Source organism: Pelophylax lessonae (genome assembly GCF_965119305.1).
Source record: "Pelophylax lessonae genome assembly, chromosome: 7".
Taxonomy (NCBI): Eukaryota; Metazoa; Chordata; class Amphibia; order Anura; family Ranidae; genus Pelophylax; species Pelophylax lessonae.
The window spans coordinates 65435692-65449930 of record NC_138774.1 but is presented as its reverse complement, the minus strand read 5'-3'; the positions used below and the strand labels follow the sequence as shown (position 1 = coordinate 65449930).

The following is a 14239-nucleotide window of genomic DNA, read 5'->3' as shown; positions in this document are numbered from 1 at the left end:
CTTCAATGTGCTCTAGAACACTTTGCTCCACCTGTATTAAAAGTCTCCGCTCACCTTAAAAATAGACCTATGTTTTCATACAGGTCTATTTGAGCTTAGTAGATGATCCCACATAAGGCTCTCCATTGCTGTCACTACTCTGCAGTTTTCACTCCTCTCCGTCAAGTATCCCAACAATGTAATGCAAAAAAACAAAGGAAAGCGTTCCATTGTGTAAACTCATAAAAAGAATATAAAAGGGGAAGGTCAGGACTTTGAATGAAAGACATGACCAGGCTGTCAGGGACAATAAAATGGCTTTATCAATATAACAAGTATTGAACATCATCATAGAATTGTTCACAATAATGGTAGAGTGTAATATCTCAGAGAAATAAAGGCTGGTAAAACATCCTCAGATCCAGTGTTCATATAAATAAAATAGGTGTAAAAACAAGAGTAATATAGTCGTTAGATGAAAATCACAACATCGTAGACTCAAAATTGTATCAATAATAGAATAGTAATATGATCATAACATCAAAGGACTCGACGCGTATCGTGGACCAACTGTCCAACTTCATCAGGAGTAGATGTTTTGTTCATATCTAAAAAATATATATATGTATAACTGTATGAGGATCAGCAACAATGATATAAAATGAAGACTGGACAAACGAGGAAAGGGGAAAGTGATTCCCCCAATATACCAAAGCTTACATTGCACATGGAGTAGGTGCTGGCATAGGAGGTGAGACATGGCACCAGGGGTCTCCCAGGGCAGGCGGGTAAAAACAGAGAGGACACACATCGGAGGGTGTGGTCTAACTGGGTGAAATAAAATCCCATATCCCATCCCATAGTGTAAACTCAGGAAGTCACGTGTTAGTGCCACAACATGTCAGTAGACTCAGTAAGAGTGTAGGGACGTCACTTCCAGTCGTGGTGGAGATCGGAAGGTGGGGTTAGATTCTACCCCGACTACTACTACAAGTTCAATGATTTACACCCTAGAGAGATTTTTACTTGAAATTGCAGTGGAAAGCCTTATGAGGGATCATGTACTAAGCTCAAACAGACCAGTATGAAAATATAGGTCTATTTTTAAGGTGAGCGGCCACTTTTTACACAGGTGGAGCATGGTGTTTTGGAGCACAGTAAAGTGGAATATTGTCTATAGGGGTCCTAATTATTCACAGTATTGAATTAGAAGGCTCATGAGCTAAAAGTCATGTGGATTTTGTTTTGTCACATTTGTGATACACTATATTGTCAAAAGTATTGGGATGACTGCCTTTACACATACATGAACTTTAATGGCATCCCATATTGAGTTGGCCCACCCTTTGCAGCTATAACAGCTTCAACTCCTCTGGGAAGGCTGTCCACAAAGTTTAGAAATGTGTCTATGAGAATGTTTTGTTTGACCATTTCTCCAGAAGCACATTTATGAGGCTAGGCACTGATGTTGGACGAGAAGGCCTGGCTCGCAGTCTCCGCTCTAGTTCATCCGAAGTAATTTTTTTTACCAAAACTTCAATAGCATAAAAATTTACATTTATGGACAATGAAAAATTCCTAAAAATCTGGGACTGTCTCAAAACAGCCACAGTTTGTACGTTTTCAAAGAAATATAAGCCACCAGTGTGGCTCTGTTGTGTTGCTCTGTTGTTTAACTGGGGTCTTATATAGAATATGTTGCACTGGGAAGCACCTTTTTAGAATTTTAGAACACTGACATACAATTTCAAAAAACAAGCAATTTGCACTTACGATCTTGTTTGTCCTGCAGCTAAGTGAGAAGTATGGTCCAGTATATACCATTCATATGGGCATGGAAACAGTTGTAGTGCTCTGCAGCTATGACGCAGTAAAGGAGGCCCTCATCGATAACGCAGATGATTTTGGTGCTCGGGGACACATGCCTCTACTGGATAGGATAAGTTCAGGAGGACATGGTAAGTAAGAACCAGCTTAGATTATGTAACTGTCCTTTTCACAGTGCCTTCTTCAGACAGGTAAGGAGACACAAGAGGGTGCATCAAACACAAGAAGTTCAGCAAATAGGATAATTTACTATTAAGGACCAAATAACCACTCACATGTAGTAGGTTAGAAAGTGCATATCATATGTCTAAAATGTCATCATTCATGCAACCTGGTCAATCTAGTGGTGGTCTGGCATAGATGGAAGCAGAAGCTTCAGTTTCAGAAAGTATACAAGCTCAGGAGCCAATCTGTTAGCTTGGGAACTTGGCCAATAACGTCAGAGGCCGGGGAAAGTGGATGGGGCATTTTGAGCCAGTAGTGTCTCTTCCTCCAGCCTGCCTACTTGCAGCTCAAAGGCCAGGGATTCCATTTTAACATAACACATGCAGCCCTCTCGTTCTCCCTCTACCAGTCTTAGAATGTAAGTTTTGTAGAAGAGTGATGGCAGAAATGGTCCATCAAGTATTTCCTGTTTTTTGTAATGTTTTTATTTATTTTACTTTTTTTGTCTGATTTTGGTTCTATGTGTGTCTCAAGCATGTTTGAAGCCACTTACTGTTGATTGACTTAGTTATATTTTTTGAAAGATAGTCCTTGGGTATTTTTAGGATCATTGGGTATTTTTAAAAAGGAGGAATATCTGGGAGTCCATTTATTTTAAAGGGGGCTTCCTGTTATGGATAAGTCCCAAACACAGAACCCCACATGATCTACCAGGCCATGGATATGGGGATGACTCCATTGCATTTTGCCAATGTTCTTGAAGGCATGGAGCCTGGTAAGGTTCAGGAGCTGGGATCCATGTTCGCTGCCATCCCTTTCACGGCCAGACAAGGGTTTAGCATTTTTTTTCACACTTTTACACTATTACATCCTACTGGTGTGCTACTTCACAGGCAAGTTTAAAGCCTAACTGCAGGTATTATGCAACTTCGAATAGTTTGGTTGTATCAAACTGGTCCAAACAAACTATTTCCTTCACAAACACATACAGCAGCTAGCAGTGCTGAATTTATTGTATGTATCATCAGCTACATACAGCATACAGCTCTTTATTTCAGCAGTGGTACAGGGAATTCCTATCTCATTCCCAGGACAAAATCGAGTTGGGCTTAGCATTGCTCAACCAATTAACAGGAAGCTTTGTCTCTTATGAATGCATACAAGGCTTCCATTGATTGGCTGAGATGGAGATCAAAATGTCACCTGCCCACCACTCCATCTCAGTCAATCAACGGAAGCCTTGTATTCATTCACAAAAACACAAGGCTTCCTGTGAATGACTGAGCAGTTTTCAGACCAACTTGATTTTGCTGGTGGCCACTGCATCAATTAGTGAAGGAAATACACTGTAGTTTACTTGGACCAGCTTAGTTAAAGTCATAGTATTCCTGGGGGAGTCCTTAAGGCATCCCCCAAGGACTGGAGGAGTCCTTGGGGAGTCCTTAAGGCATCCCCCAAGAATGTAATTTAAAGGATTTGTGTATTTTATTGTTGTCCTTCAAGCCACAATAAAAGACCACAACCCTGCTGAACATTATTTGTCCCCATGGTAGTACCGATGCCTTTTTGATACTAAAAGCTTGCAAAGTTGCCTTGAAAAAAGACAGACAAAAATTTCACGATTCAGTTCACAAAGACTCCCTATGTTTGGGGTTTGTGGATTTTTTTTTTTAAAGTGTTCGGCAAACATGCAGCAAAGTAAACTCTGCCTGGTTCACTCATCAATATTCACAGGGAGAGGTGTGGAGGAGACCTCTACATCAAAGTGAAACTGCAGCAGAGAAAGATCATGTCTCTACCTCTGATAGGCAAGACTGTGCTGTGTGGTAGAGCAGTGCAAATCTCAGAATGGATGAAAAAAATACAAATATTTGGACAGGTAAAAAGCTCCCATATATGTATCTCATCTATGTATTTGTTGTTTGCCTAGAGTTCAGCTATATGTAGCTGCATCCATGTTGGCTCTATTTAGGCCCTTGCAAATGTCTTATACTCTCCTTTGTTCTGTTTGGTTTGGCATATCTGCACAGTAAAAAAAGCCACTTAGCCTTAGTCAGACAAACAAGGTATGAGAACTTGCTGAAAATTTTCTTGGTAAAACAGTATATAGTTCCCAAATTCTGTAGTGGAGATGGCTGCCAGTCAAAAGGAAACAAGTAAACAGTTTTGTCTCATTGATTCTAATCACTTTCAGGAGTGGTCGCCAGTAATGGAGAACGATGGAAACAACTACGCCGATTTTCTCTGATGACCCTCAGAAATTTCGGAATGGGTAAAAAGAGCATCGAAGAGAGAATCAAAGAAGAGGCCTATTTTCTGACAGAAGAATTTAGAAAAACCAACTGTAAGTAAAACACATAGAGGTCCAGTTATACAACACACACAGAACATAACAATTTACAAAGGCGTGTTTGAGAGCTTTTCTAGCTTCATCACTCCAAAGCAAGTGTGGCCCCATGCATAAAAGATGTGAGTTTGGTCAGGTGGAGAGTTTGTTACTGTGAGCTGTCAAAGTCATGTTGGGGCCAGCTTCTCCTCCAATCAGTGAATGATCTCTTCAGTGCTAGACAAAGCTTACGCTGTAGGACACCACAGGCTATGCACCGCAAGCTGCATTTTTTAATTAATTTTCAATGACTATAAAATGCAGGCGCAGTGACCATCGGAGAGTTTAGGGCACACAGCGTGCAGCCCATTCCCCAACTTTTTAATACTCACCTCTCCAGTGCTCCCCTGCTGTTTCTTTGAGGCAATTTTCCAGTGGCAGACGCAGAAAAAAAGGAAATAGCTGGAGAGTACTGGATAGGTGAATACAAAGTGGTCAGTTGGGGAAGGGGCTGTCATTAAGGTAGGCTATTATGCGTTTTTAGCAAGTGTGCTTTTTTATTGTTCCTCATGCCTAGCTTTAGCCTCACCTGACTTTGAAGCCTTCCCAGTTCTCTTTTGAGAACTATATAAATATATAAAGTGCAGTGCCAAACAATGAACCAATCTAGAAAAAAGCAGTTGCCTGCAAATCTAGAAAAATGAATCTTGACAGATAAAAAACAAATAATGCATTAGCTATTAAACATCCATAGGAGCCATAAAATAAAGGCAGTCCATCCAAGGTTGAAGGAGTTGCAAACCAATGAGTGTAATGATAGCAAGTCCGTTGGTGAAACAGATGGTGAATCGAAGACAAAGGAGAGATCCCAACTTTCAAGGAAAAGACCTAATTTCACCACTGTGCCATACACGGATGTACTCTTACCAGAATATGTGGACCCCTCAACTGAATGAGTGGTCAAATAGGCCTGTGCGTTAGTACATAGCCATCATCCGCAATCTGTTTAGGCAATCTCGAGTTCCACAATCTTGTCCGGTACAGATGGAAATCCTCCGCCAGAGAGAACCCCCAACAGACAGGCAAAAGTATTACATATTACTGGATCGGTATCAGCATGTAAACATTCAAAATAGCTGTGCTTGCGTGGACGTGGGCGTGTCTGATGCGTTTCGTCATGGGTGAGGTTTTTTAAAAAAACATCCTTTACATACTACACTATGTGGAGTCTTCTCTCCCTCTGAGGTTTGTTTGGGACTTTTGCCTGTCTGTTGGGGGCTCTCTCTGGCGGAGGATTTCCATCTGTACCGGACAAGATTGTGGAATTCAGTTGAGGGGTCCACATATTCTGGTAAGAGTACATCCCTGTATGGCACAGTGGTGAAATTAGGTCTTTTCCTTGACAGTTGGGATCTCTCCTTTGTCTTCGATTCACCATCTGTTTCACCAAGGGACTTGCTATCATTACCCTCATTGGTTTGCAACTCCTGCAACCTCGGATAGACTGTCTTTATTTTATGGCTTCTATGGATGTTTAATGGCTAATGTATTATTTGTTTTTTATCTGTCAAGATTCATTTTTTCTAGATTTTCAGGCAACTGCTTTTTTCTAGATTGGCTCATTGTTTGGCGCTGCACTTTATATATTTATATGCTTTTAGTGATTTATCATGTCATTTTGTGCTGGCAGCCTTGTTTTATCTAGCTGAAGTTAACTACTCTTTGGCCTTTCATACATTAGTATTGTGACCATAGTGCGGCCTTTTCCCTCTTGTTTTCTCTCTTTTGTGAACTGCACCATCCTTCCTGCCTATGTGATGGAGCTGGAATAGAAGAGAAGGTGTTTGTAGTCCAAATCAGGAGAACAGCCTAGGATAAAAATGTCGTTCCTCCATAGATACAGTATAGTGAGTAAGCGCTGTCACTCTAGGACAGGAAGTGTGTTACTGGCAGGATCACCAGGAGAAAATAAAAAAAATTGATCAATGAAACTAATGCAGCCACCACATATACTGTAAGCTGCAACATATTACTTTTTGTGTTTGGGTTTATATGCGCTTTAAAGTGATATTTAAGGCACGTTATTCTTTTTAAAATAACAAACATGCTATACTTGCCTGCTCTGTGCAGTGGTTTTGCACAGAACAGCCCTGATCCTCCTCTTCTTGGGTCCCCTGCTGATTCTCCTGGCCTCTCCCTCCTGCCAAGTGCCCCATGAGCAAACAGCTTGCTATGGGGGCACCCAAGAAGGCTCTCTCCCCTCATTGGCTCACTGGCTGCGATTGACAGCTGCAGGAGCCAATGGCTCCCGCTGCTGTCCCAGCCAATGAGAAGGGAGAGTCCCTGGAGAGCCAAGTCTCTCTTGCACATCGCTTGATCGATGGGAATCAGGTAAGTATTAGGGGTGGGTTGGGGAGGTTGCTGCACATAGAATGCATGAAGTTAAAAAGAAAACCTTGAGCCTTTAGAACCACTTGAACGCTTGAACATGTGTATATAGTAAATGGATTGTAATGATTTTTTAAGTCTTTACTATATCTCTCTTACAGGTCAGGCTCTGGATCCAACTTTCTATTTTTCCAAGGCGGTTTCAAATGTCATCTGCTCAGTGGTGTTTGGAAATCGGTTTGAGTATGAAGACAAAACTTTTCTCCAGCTTTTGGCCTTTTTACATGAAATTTTTAAAGGTTTTAGCTCTGTTTGGGGACAGGTAAGTAGAGAGCTTTGGACCATTCTAAGAAGTAAATGTTTGCGGTAATCAGATTATATATATTGTGGGGAGGGATTAATAAAAACTGGTGTATGCGGAAAAGTGCTCCTGTTTTTAAATTAATATTTGCTACTCTAATGTGAAAGGCACCAAATTAATAATTAAAATATATTGGTAATTTGGTGCATTTAAAAATAAACACAAAATAGAGGTTAAAAAGAAATTTGGAATGAAAAAATTAAATAACTCTTGGGGCAAAATGTGTTTTTTGTGAGACAAAAGTTGGCACAAGCATTTTTTTGCAAAAAAATTAAATAAGTTTTATATATATATATATATATATATATATATATACAGTATCTCACAAAAGTGAGTACACCCCCCACATTTTTATAAATATTTTATTATATCTATTATATCTTTTATCTATCTTATATCATCTATCATGTGACAACACTGAAGAAATGACAATTTGCATTGGCATTGAGCTTCCCAACCCCCAAGTTAACACAATATATATATAGAGAGAGAGATATTAGTCTGAACATAACTATTTTTCATTCACTTTTGCTCCCAAATTTACCTTAATTACATTTTCAATTTGCAAATTCAGATCAAGATCGCAAACATCTGACAATTGCACATTTTTACAAAGATCACATTCTCATCATCTGAAGAAATTCCCTACTTCTAGTTACTTTATGCCATTTTGCATTTTGCTTACTTTTTAGATAGTTTTCAACTATAAAAATTATGCACATGATTTATTTTTGAACAAACATTATAGTAGATTTACTAAAGGCAAAAAGACTGTGCACTTTGCAAGTGCAGCTGCTCCAGAGCTAAGTAAATAAGGTAGAGCTTCACTTTACAGAGAATACTCAATCACATGCAAGGAATATAAAAAACAAAACAAAATTAATTTTTACTATCACATGACTGAAAAATGGAAGTCAGCAGAGCTTCTCCTCATTTACTAAGCTCTGGAGCATCTGCACCTTGCAGAATGCAAGGGCTTGTTCACACTTGACTAAATTTATTTATTTTTTTTACTTTAAAGACTTTTTTATTGAATTATCAAAGTGATAACAAACCAAGATAATACAAACATCATATAGGATCATGACAAGATAAAATGATTGACCAACTGCAAGTAATAATACATGTTATTGTACAGCTAAGATTTAGTCAAAGGTACCTTCAATTATTCATCTGTTATTCATTCCCTGTCTACCCCAGTGGGAACAAACTGTAAACTGGGAAGCTGGGAGCTTGGAGTGTGAAGGTATCAGTATAGGTATGAGGATACTGGAGAAACAACAACATAAGAAAAAAAAGGGAATTTATAAACAAAACCAGAAAATTAGGAAGTTATACAATCTGTGTTATATATATACATATATATGTTATATATATACATATATGAAATTCAGGAGGAAAGTTATACGATTTTATAGTTGAAATAATTTAAGGGAAAGGGAAGCTCAATGATCAATCCATGTTTGCCAGTGTTTTCTGAATTTAGATGTGGTGTAGTTTTTATATGCCAACATTAATTCGTAATGAGCTTGTGAATTTAGTCTAAAAATAACATCAGACAGGTTTGGTGCGTCTTTAGATTTCCATAATTTAGTTATAGTGAGTCTAGCAGTGATCAGAATATTGGCCACTATTGTCCTATATTCTCTTTCAAATAGTTTTTATTGATTTTTCAAACATACAGAGTAAGAAACACGTGAACAAAAATTTGGGGAACAAAGGGGGAGCAGGCTTAACACAAATTAGCGTACTCAAAAGAAGATAAGAATATCCATTATATCCAGCAACCACAGTATAAACTATTTTCATTCTCATACTACCTAGTAAGGCCTAGGGTGCCATCTAGTGGCACAATACAATATTGCCTAACATTCCTGTGATCATAAGGTAAGATGGGAGGAATACCAATCTGTCCATGTCTGCCACCATGACATTTCTCTTGTATATGCATCGTGAGTAGGTGCCATGAGTAGCTCAAACATTTTATGAGTTTGGGTTGTGGCTATTACCTCTGAGATAGACGGTGGTTGGGGATCTTTCCACCTCCTTGTAATATTTATTTTGGTTGCCAGCAGTATATTAATCACCATTTTGCGGGACCTCAGCGGGATGTTATCTATCGGGATATGGAGCAGAGCCAGACTAGGGGAGGGCTGCACTTGGAGCTCCAGTAGTCGTGATATCAGGGCGAACACTTCCCCCCAAAGTGCCAGTATGGGGGGGCATGCCCACAGTATATGTAACAGATTGCCCTGAGAGCCGCAACCCCGCCAGCAGGCGGGTTGGGCTGACGGAGCAAATTTTGCTATTACGCTCGGCGTGATGTACCATCTCAGGGACACTTTTAGGTAGAGTTCTCTCAGGGAGGCGCTTAACGTGGCTTTTTGACTCGACACTATGGCTTTTTTCCACTGTGATGAAGAGAAGGTGCACTCCAGATCTCGTTCCCATTTTATAAGGGGGGTAGTTTTGGTGGATACCTCCTTCTCGCTCAAGGTGGAGTAAAAAAGCGAGATGCCCTTAGCGGACCTTAGGGGTGTGGTTAGGAAGTGCCAGACATTAACAGGGACTCTGGCTCGGAGCTGCGGGTTTTTGCGAATGCATGAGAGTATTTGGTTATAACAGAGCCATTCTCCTTTACCTAGGTGCAATTCAGCTGTCAGTGTTTCAAATGATTTTTCCTTGCTATTGTGGTGTAAGTCACTCAGGTATATAGGGGGATATTCCCGCCAAGCATGGAGGTCTAAGTTTGGTATTAGTTGAGATAATCCCATTACCGGAAAGGGGATTTCGATAAGCGGGGTGTTCTTCCATTTAGTGTGTGTGAGGTGCAGCCACGCCACTACCGTTGCTCTAATAGTCGGCGATACATATTTGGGAAGGCGATCGCCTTGCTTCCTGCTGCAGAGCCAGGTGCGCAAATTGGCTTCAGGGGTCGTTGCCCGTTCCATCAGGCCCCAGGTAGTATCCGGAATCGGTAGGAACCAAGTTTGCATTTGTGACAGTATGGTAGCCCAATAGTAATCCAACAGACTTGGCACAGATGCACCTCCCACACTCCTGGATTTCATCAGTATGAATCTAGCGCATCTAGCGCGTTTGCCTTGCCAGAGGTATCTGGACAGCATAACCTGGAGGGAACTAATGTATGTTTTGGGTACAGGTATCGGTAAGGACCTGTACAAGTACAGCAGCTTAGGCAATGTGCACATTTTGAAGGCTGCCAGTCTCCCGGACCAAGTAAGTTCAAACTTGGAGAGAGATTGGAGTTCAGTGGAGAGTTGCGATTTAAAAGGGACATAGTTGGCTCTAAATAAGCTGTCTGTGGTCCTAGTGAGTGTGATTCCCAGATAGGTAATGCCCTGGTCAGACCATTTGTACGGGAAGGATTGGGTTATAAGGTTTCTAGTAATGCCATCCACACCCAGGTCTAGGATGTTAGATTTATTCTCATTGACTTTGTACAGGGATATGTCCCCAAAGTCCATGAGGATTTGCTTTATGCGCGGTAAGGAGGTGGTTGGGTTCGATATCATAAGAATGACATCGTCTGCGAAGAGACTGATGCGATGTTCTAAAGAGTCTGCTGTGATGCCCGAAATTTGCGGGTCCGACCTGATCTTTTGGGCAAGGGGTTCTATCGCCAGGTTGAAAATGAGAGGAGACAGGGGGCATCCCTGCCTCGTCCCATTCGTGATTGCGAATGGTGCCGATAGTGTGTTGTCCACCAGGACCTGGGCTGAGGGATTAGCATACAAGGCCATGATCACGGAGAACATGGTTCCTCTTATACCAAAACGTTGGAGAACTTCCCTCAGGTAGCCCCAGTGTACTCGGTCAAACGCCTTCTCTGCATCCAAAGATAGAAGCAGAGAAGGCGTTCTGGAGGCATGAGCGGCGTGTATGATGTTAATGAGTCGCCTTGTGGCGTCTGCAGATTGCCTACCTTTAGTGAATCCTGCCTGATCCTTGTGGATAAGTTGTGGCATGTAAGTCATTAATCTAGTGGCAACCGTCTTGGCATAGATTTTCACGTCTGTATTTAATAAGGATATTGGGCGGAAATTTTGTGGGGTATCGGGATTCTTGCCGGGTTTAGGAAGGGTGACAATTGTGGCAGTAAGCATCTCTGAGGGGAAGGAGGACGATAGTGCTGCCTCATTGAAGACCGCGCACAGGTGCGGGGCTAGAGTGTCACTGAGAAGATGGTAGTACTCATTGATCACCCCGTCCGGGCCAGGAGATTTCCCGGACGGCAGTGATGCAATGGCTGCTTTTACTTCATCTACTGTAAAGGGCCGATTGAGCTGTGCGAGTTGTGCGGGAAGTAATTTAGGAAGCTCTATGGAATCTAAGAATGTGTTGATGAGTTCCGGTGTGGGTGAAGATGGTTGGGACGCTTGGAGGTTATACAAGGAATCATAGTAGCTGCTGAACGCGTTAGCTATGTCCTTGGGGTCATGCAGCTTAGCTCCGGTAAATGGGTGGTTAATGGAACTAATCCTATTTTTAGTACGCTGGCCTTTAAGTTTGGCTGCAAGCAGTTTGCCCGCCTTGTTGCTGGTGGCGTAGTATCTCGCCCTAGATCTACGGAGGTCACGTTCATAGGAATCTAGCAGGTAGGACCTGAGTTCCTGTCTAAGAGCCATAAGTTGGTGTTTAAGGGCTATTGAGGGGGCAGATTGATTTTGAGTCTCTACCGTAGCTATCTCCCTTGTAAGTCTATCAATTGCTTGGGTCCTTTTTTTGTTCAGTCTATGTTGCAGTTGTATTAACACACCTCTACTAAATGCTTTATGGGCATTCCAGAGGACAGCGGACTCCGATACCGACCCCGTATTGGTCTGGAAGAATTCTAGCACTGAATGTTTGAGGTTATCAGCATTATCTGGGTTTTTGAGAACTTCTGCTCTCGCCCTCCACGGCTTAGATGTGGAGGTCTTAGGTGAGATTGTTAGGGTAATACTGATCGGGGCATGGTCGGACCAGGTTATAGGAGCTATCTCGGAGTCCACTGCCCTCCGGAGGATTGCCTTGTCAGTCAAAATCACGTCAATACGAGCATATGAGTTATGCACAGCAGAATGGTGAGAGAACATCCTGTCGGAGGGGTGGTGACACCTCCACACGTCGAACAAGTCGTGCTTGTGGATAAATCCTTGTAGTGAGGGCTGGAGCCTAGAGGAGCTGGCGGTAGAGTCGAGGGTCCTGTCCGGTGGCAAGTTAAAGTCTCCGCACAGTATCAGAGATCCTTTTTGAGCCCGTCTAACAGTTTTGAGTGTGCGATTGAGGAACCGCAACTGGTGCACATTGGGGGCATAAATGGATGCAATGGTGAGCGGCAGACCATCTATAAGGCACGTCAATATAAGGAATCGGCCATTGGGATCAGCGATGGAGGATAGGAGGGAGAAGTCCACAGACTTGTGTACGGCTATTAATACCCCTTTCCTCTTTTTCGGGCAAGATGCAGTGTAGATGGTGGGAAAATCTCTATGTGCACAAGAGGGAGTATGTGAGTCCAGGAAGTGAGTCTCTTGAACGCAGACTATCTGTGCTTTGTGACTCAACGCTGTACGCCACAGAGAAGCTCTCTTGGCTGGATGGTTCAAGCCGTTAGCATTCAGTGACAGTATTTTAACCGTCATTGAGGTCTAAGGGAATGTGTGCGGTGTGGTTACTCACAGATCCGATGATACCAGATGGTGGCTGGAGGCAGAGATGAAGGACTGGTGAAAAGTGGAGCATAGGGTTTTCAGAAGCTTGCAGATGATGCAGAAGAGTTCGTGGTCTCCTGTTGGAGTGCCAGCTGGAGAGGTGGACTTTCGCAGTAGTCACATCGTCATGGGTAAAAGGGTGCCTGCTGGATGGGAAGGGGGAAAACAAAAGACAAAAGGTAGAACAAAACAGCATGAAGAACAATAAGGAGATCATTGGTATATGACCGTCTCCTGGTGGGGGTAAAACAGTTAATCAGCCAAGCAGGCTAGGTGGTCCAGGTATATCCATTTTGCTTGGTAGACATCCAGAATAATGCGGAAGAAAGGTAAACGTAACCAGAAAGAACCAGACTCGGAAGCTGGTGTGTATGATCAAGTGTCTCTCAGGTTATGGTGGGGCACAGTGTGCCATTGCTGAGGGATCTTGCTTGGGGGTTTCTTGGCCCCAACCGGGGGTGCAGCTTCGGGGATGATACCCCATGTTTGTAGTAGTGACAGGCCTCTCTCAAGGTTGGTAATGGAATGGGATGATCCGTTCCTCTCTACCACTATTTTGGAAGGATGCTTCCATTTATAGGGAAGGTTGTGGTTTCTGAGTGCTTTCGTTATAGTGGACAACTGCCGCCTCATGTCCAGAGTGTGCTTGGAGAGGTCGGCAAATATTTGTATAGTGGCGTATGGGTCGGGAAATTGGCCCAGTGATCTAGATTTTTGCAGTATGGATTCCTTGATGTGGTAAAAGTGCACCCGTAACAGGGTGTCTCTGGGAGTGTGCTGAGGCAGGAATGGAGGTTTAGGAACCCGGTGTATGCGGTCAATGGTTAGCTCCAGGAAGAATCGTGGAGAAAACCTCCAGGGCAAATTTGTGTAGCTCTGCGGGCGGGACTGATTCAGGTATGCCCCGGATCTTTAAATTGTTTCGCCTAGAGCGATCCTCTAGGTCTGCTATTTTCGCTTTAAGCCACTGGTGTTCCGATACGTTTTCGTCATGTGCTTCAACTAGTTCATTTACAGTAGATACCATGTCAGACATGGAGGACTCCACATTATGGACTCTATCCCCAAGGGAGTGGACCTCAGTAGTGAATCTATTAGCCAGGGCCACTATGTCAGATTGCAAGGAGGTATGGAGTGCAAACATCATATCTTTTAGGGCAGTGTCCAGTATGGGTTGTCCCACAGTAGGGAAAGCGGCAATAGGAGATACCCCCAGGGATACTGGTAGCAGAGAGGAGGGGGTGCGGCCTGAGTATGAGGCCTGTGCCTGTGCATCAAGCCGGAGCTTGGATTTGGCTGGACTGCTGCACGTAGGGCTGGAAGGCTCAGGGGTGCAGGGGGACACAGTACCTGTCTGCGGAGGATCGCAGGGAGGTCGATCGTCCGGCAGATCCGAATAGTGCTCCTGCTGTCTCTCCGGAGCGGCAAGGCCCGAGCCGCCGGCCCCATCTTGTCGGCCGCTCCGGGATGGCGGCG

At 42.9% G+C, this 14239-nt stretch overlaps 1 protein-coding gene across 1 annotated transcript in view; it reads left to right on the top strand.

Moving 5' to 3' along the window:
* Positions 1–14239, top strand: part of LOC309560463 (uncharacterized protein) — a gene marked incomplete at its 3' end in the record, with an annotated part of 164790 nt that overhangs the window by 1939 nt on the left and 148612 nt on the right. Inside the window, exons 2-4 of the mRNA XM_082264096.1 lie at positions 1772–1937; positions 4166–4315; positions 6847–7007. Of these exons, the coding sequence (XP_082120222.1) occupies positions 1772–1937; positions 4166–4315; positions 6847–7007 (477 nt within the window). The remainder of the gene's footprint in view (positions 1–1771; positions 1938–4165; positions 4316–6846; positions 7008–14239) is intronic.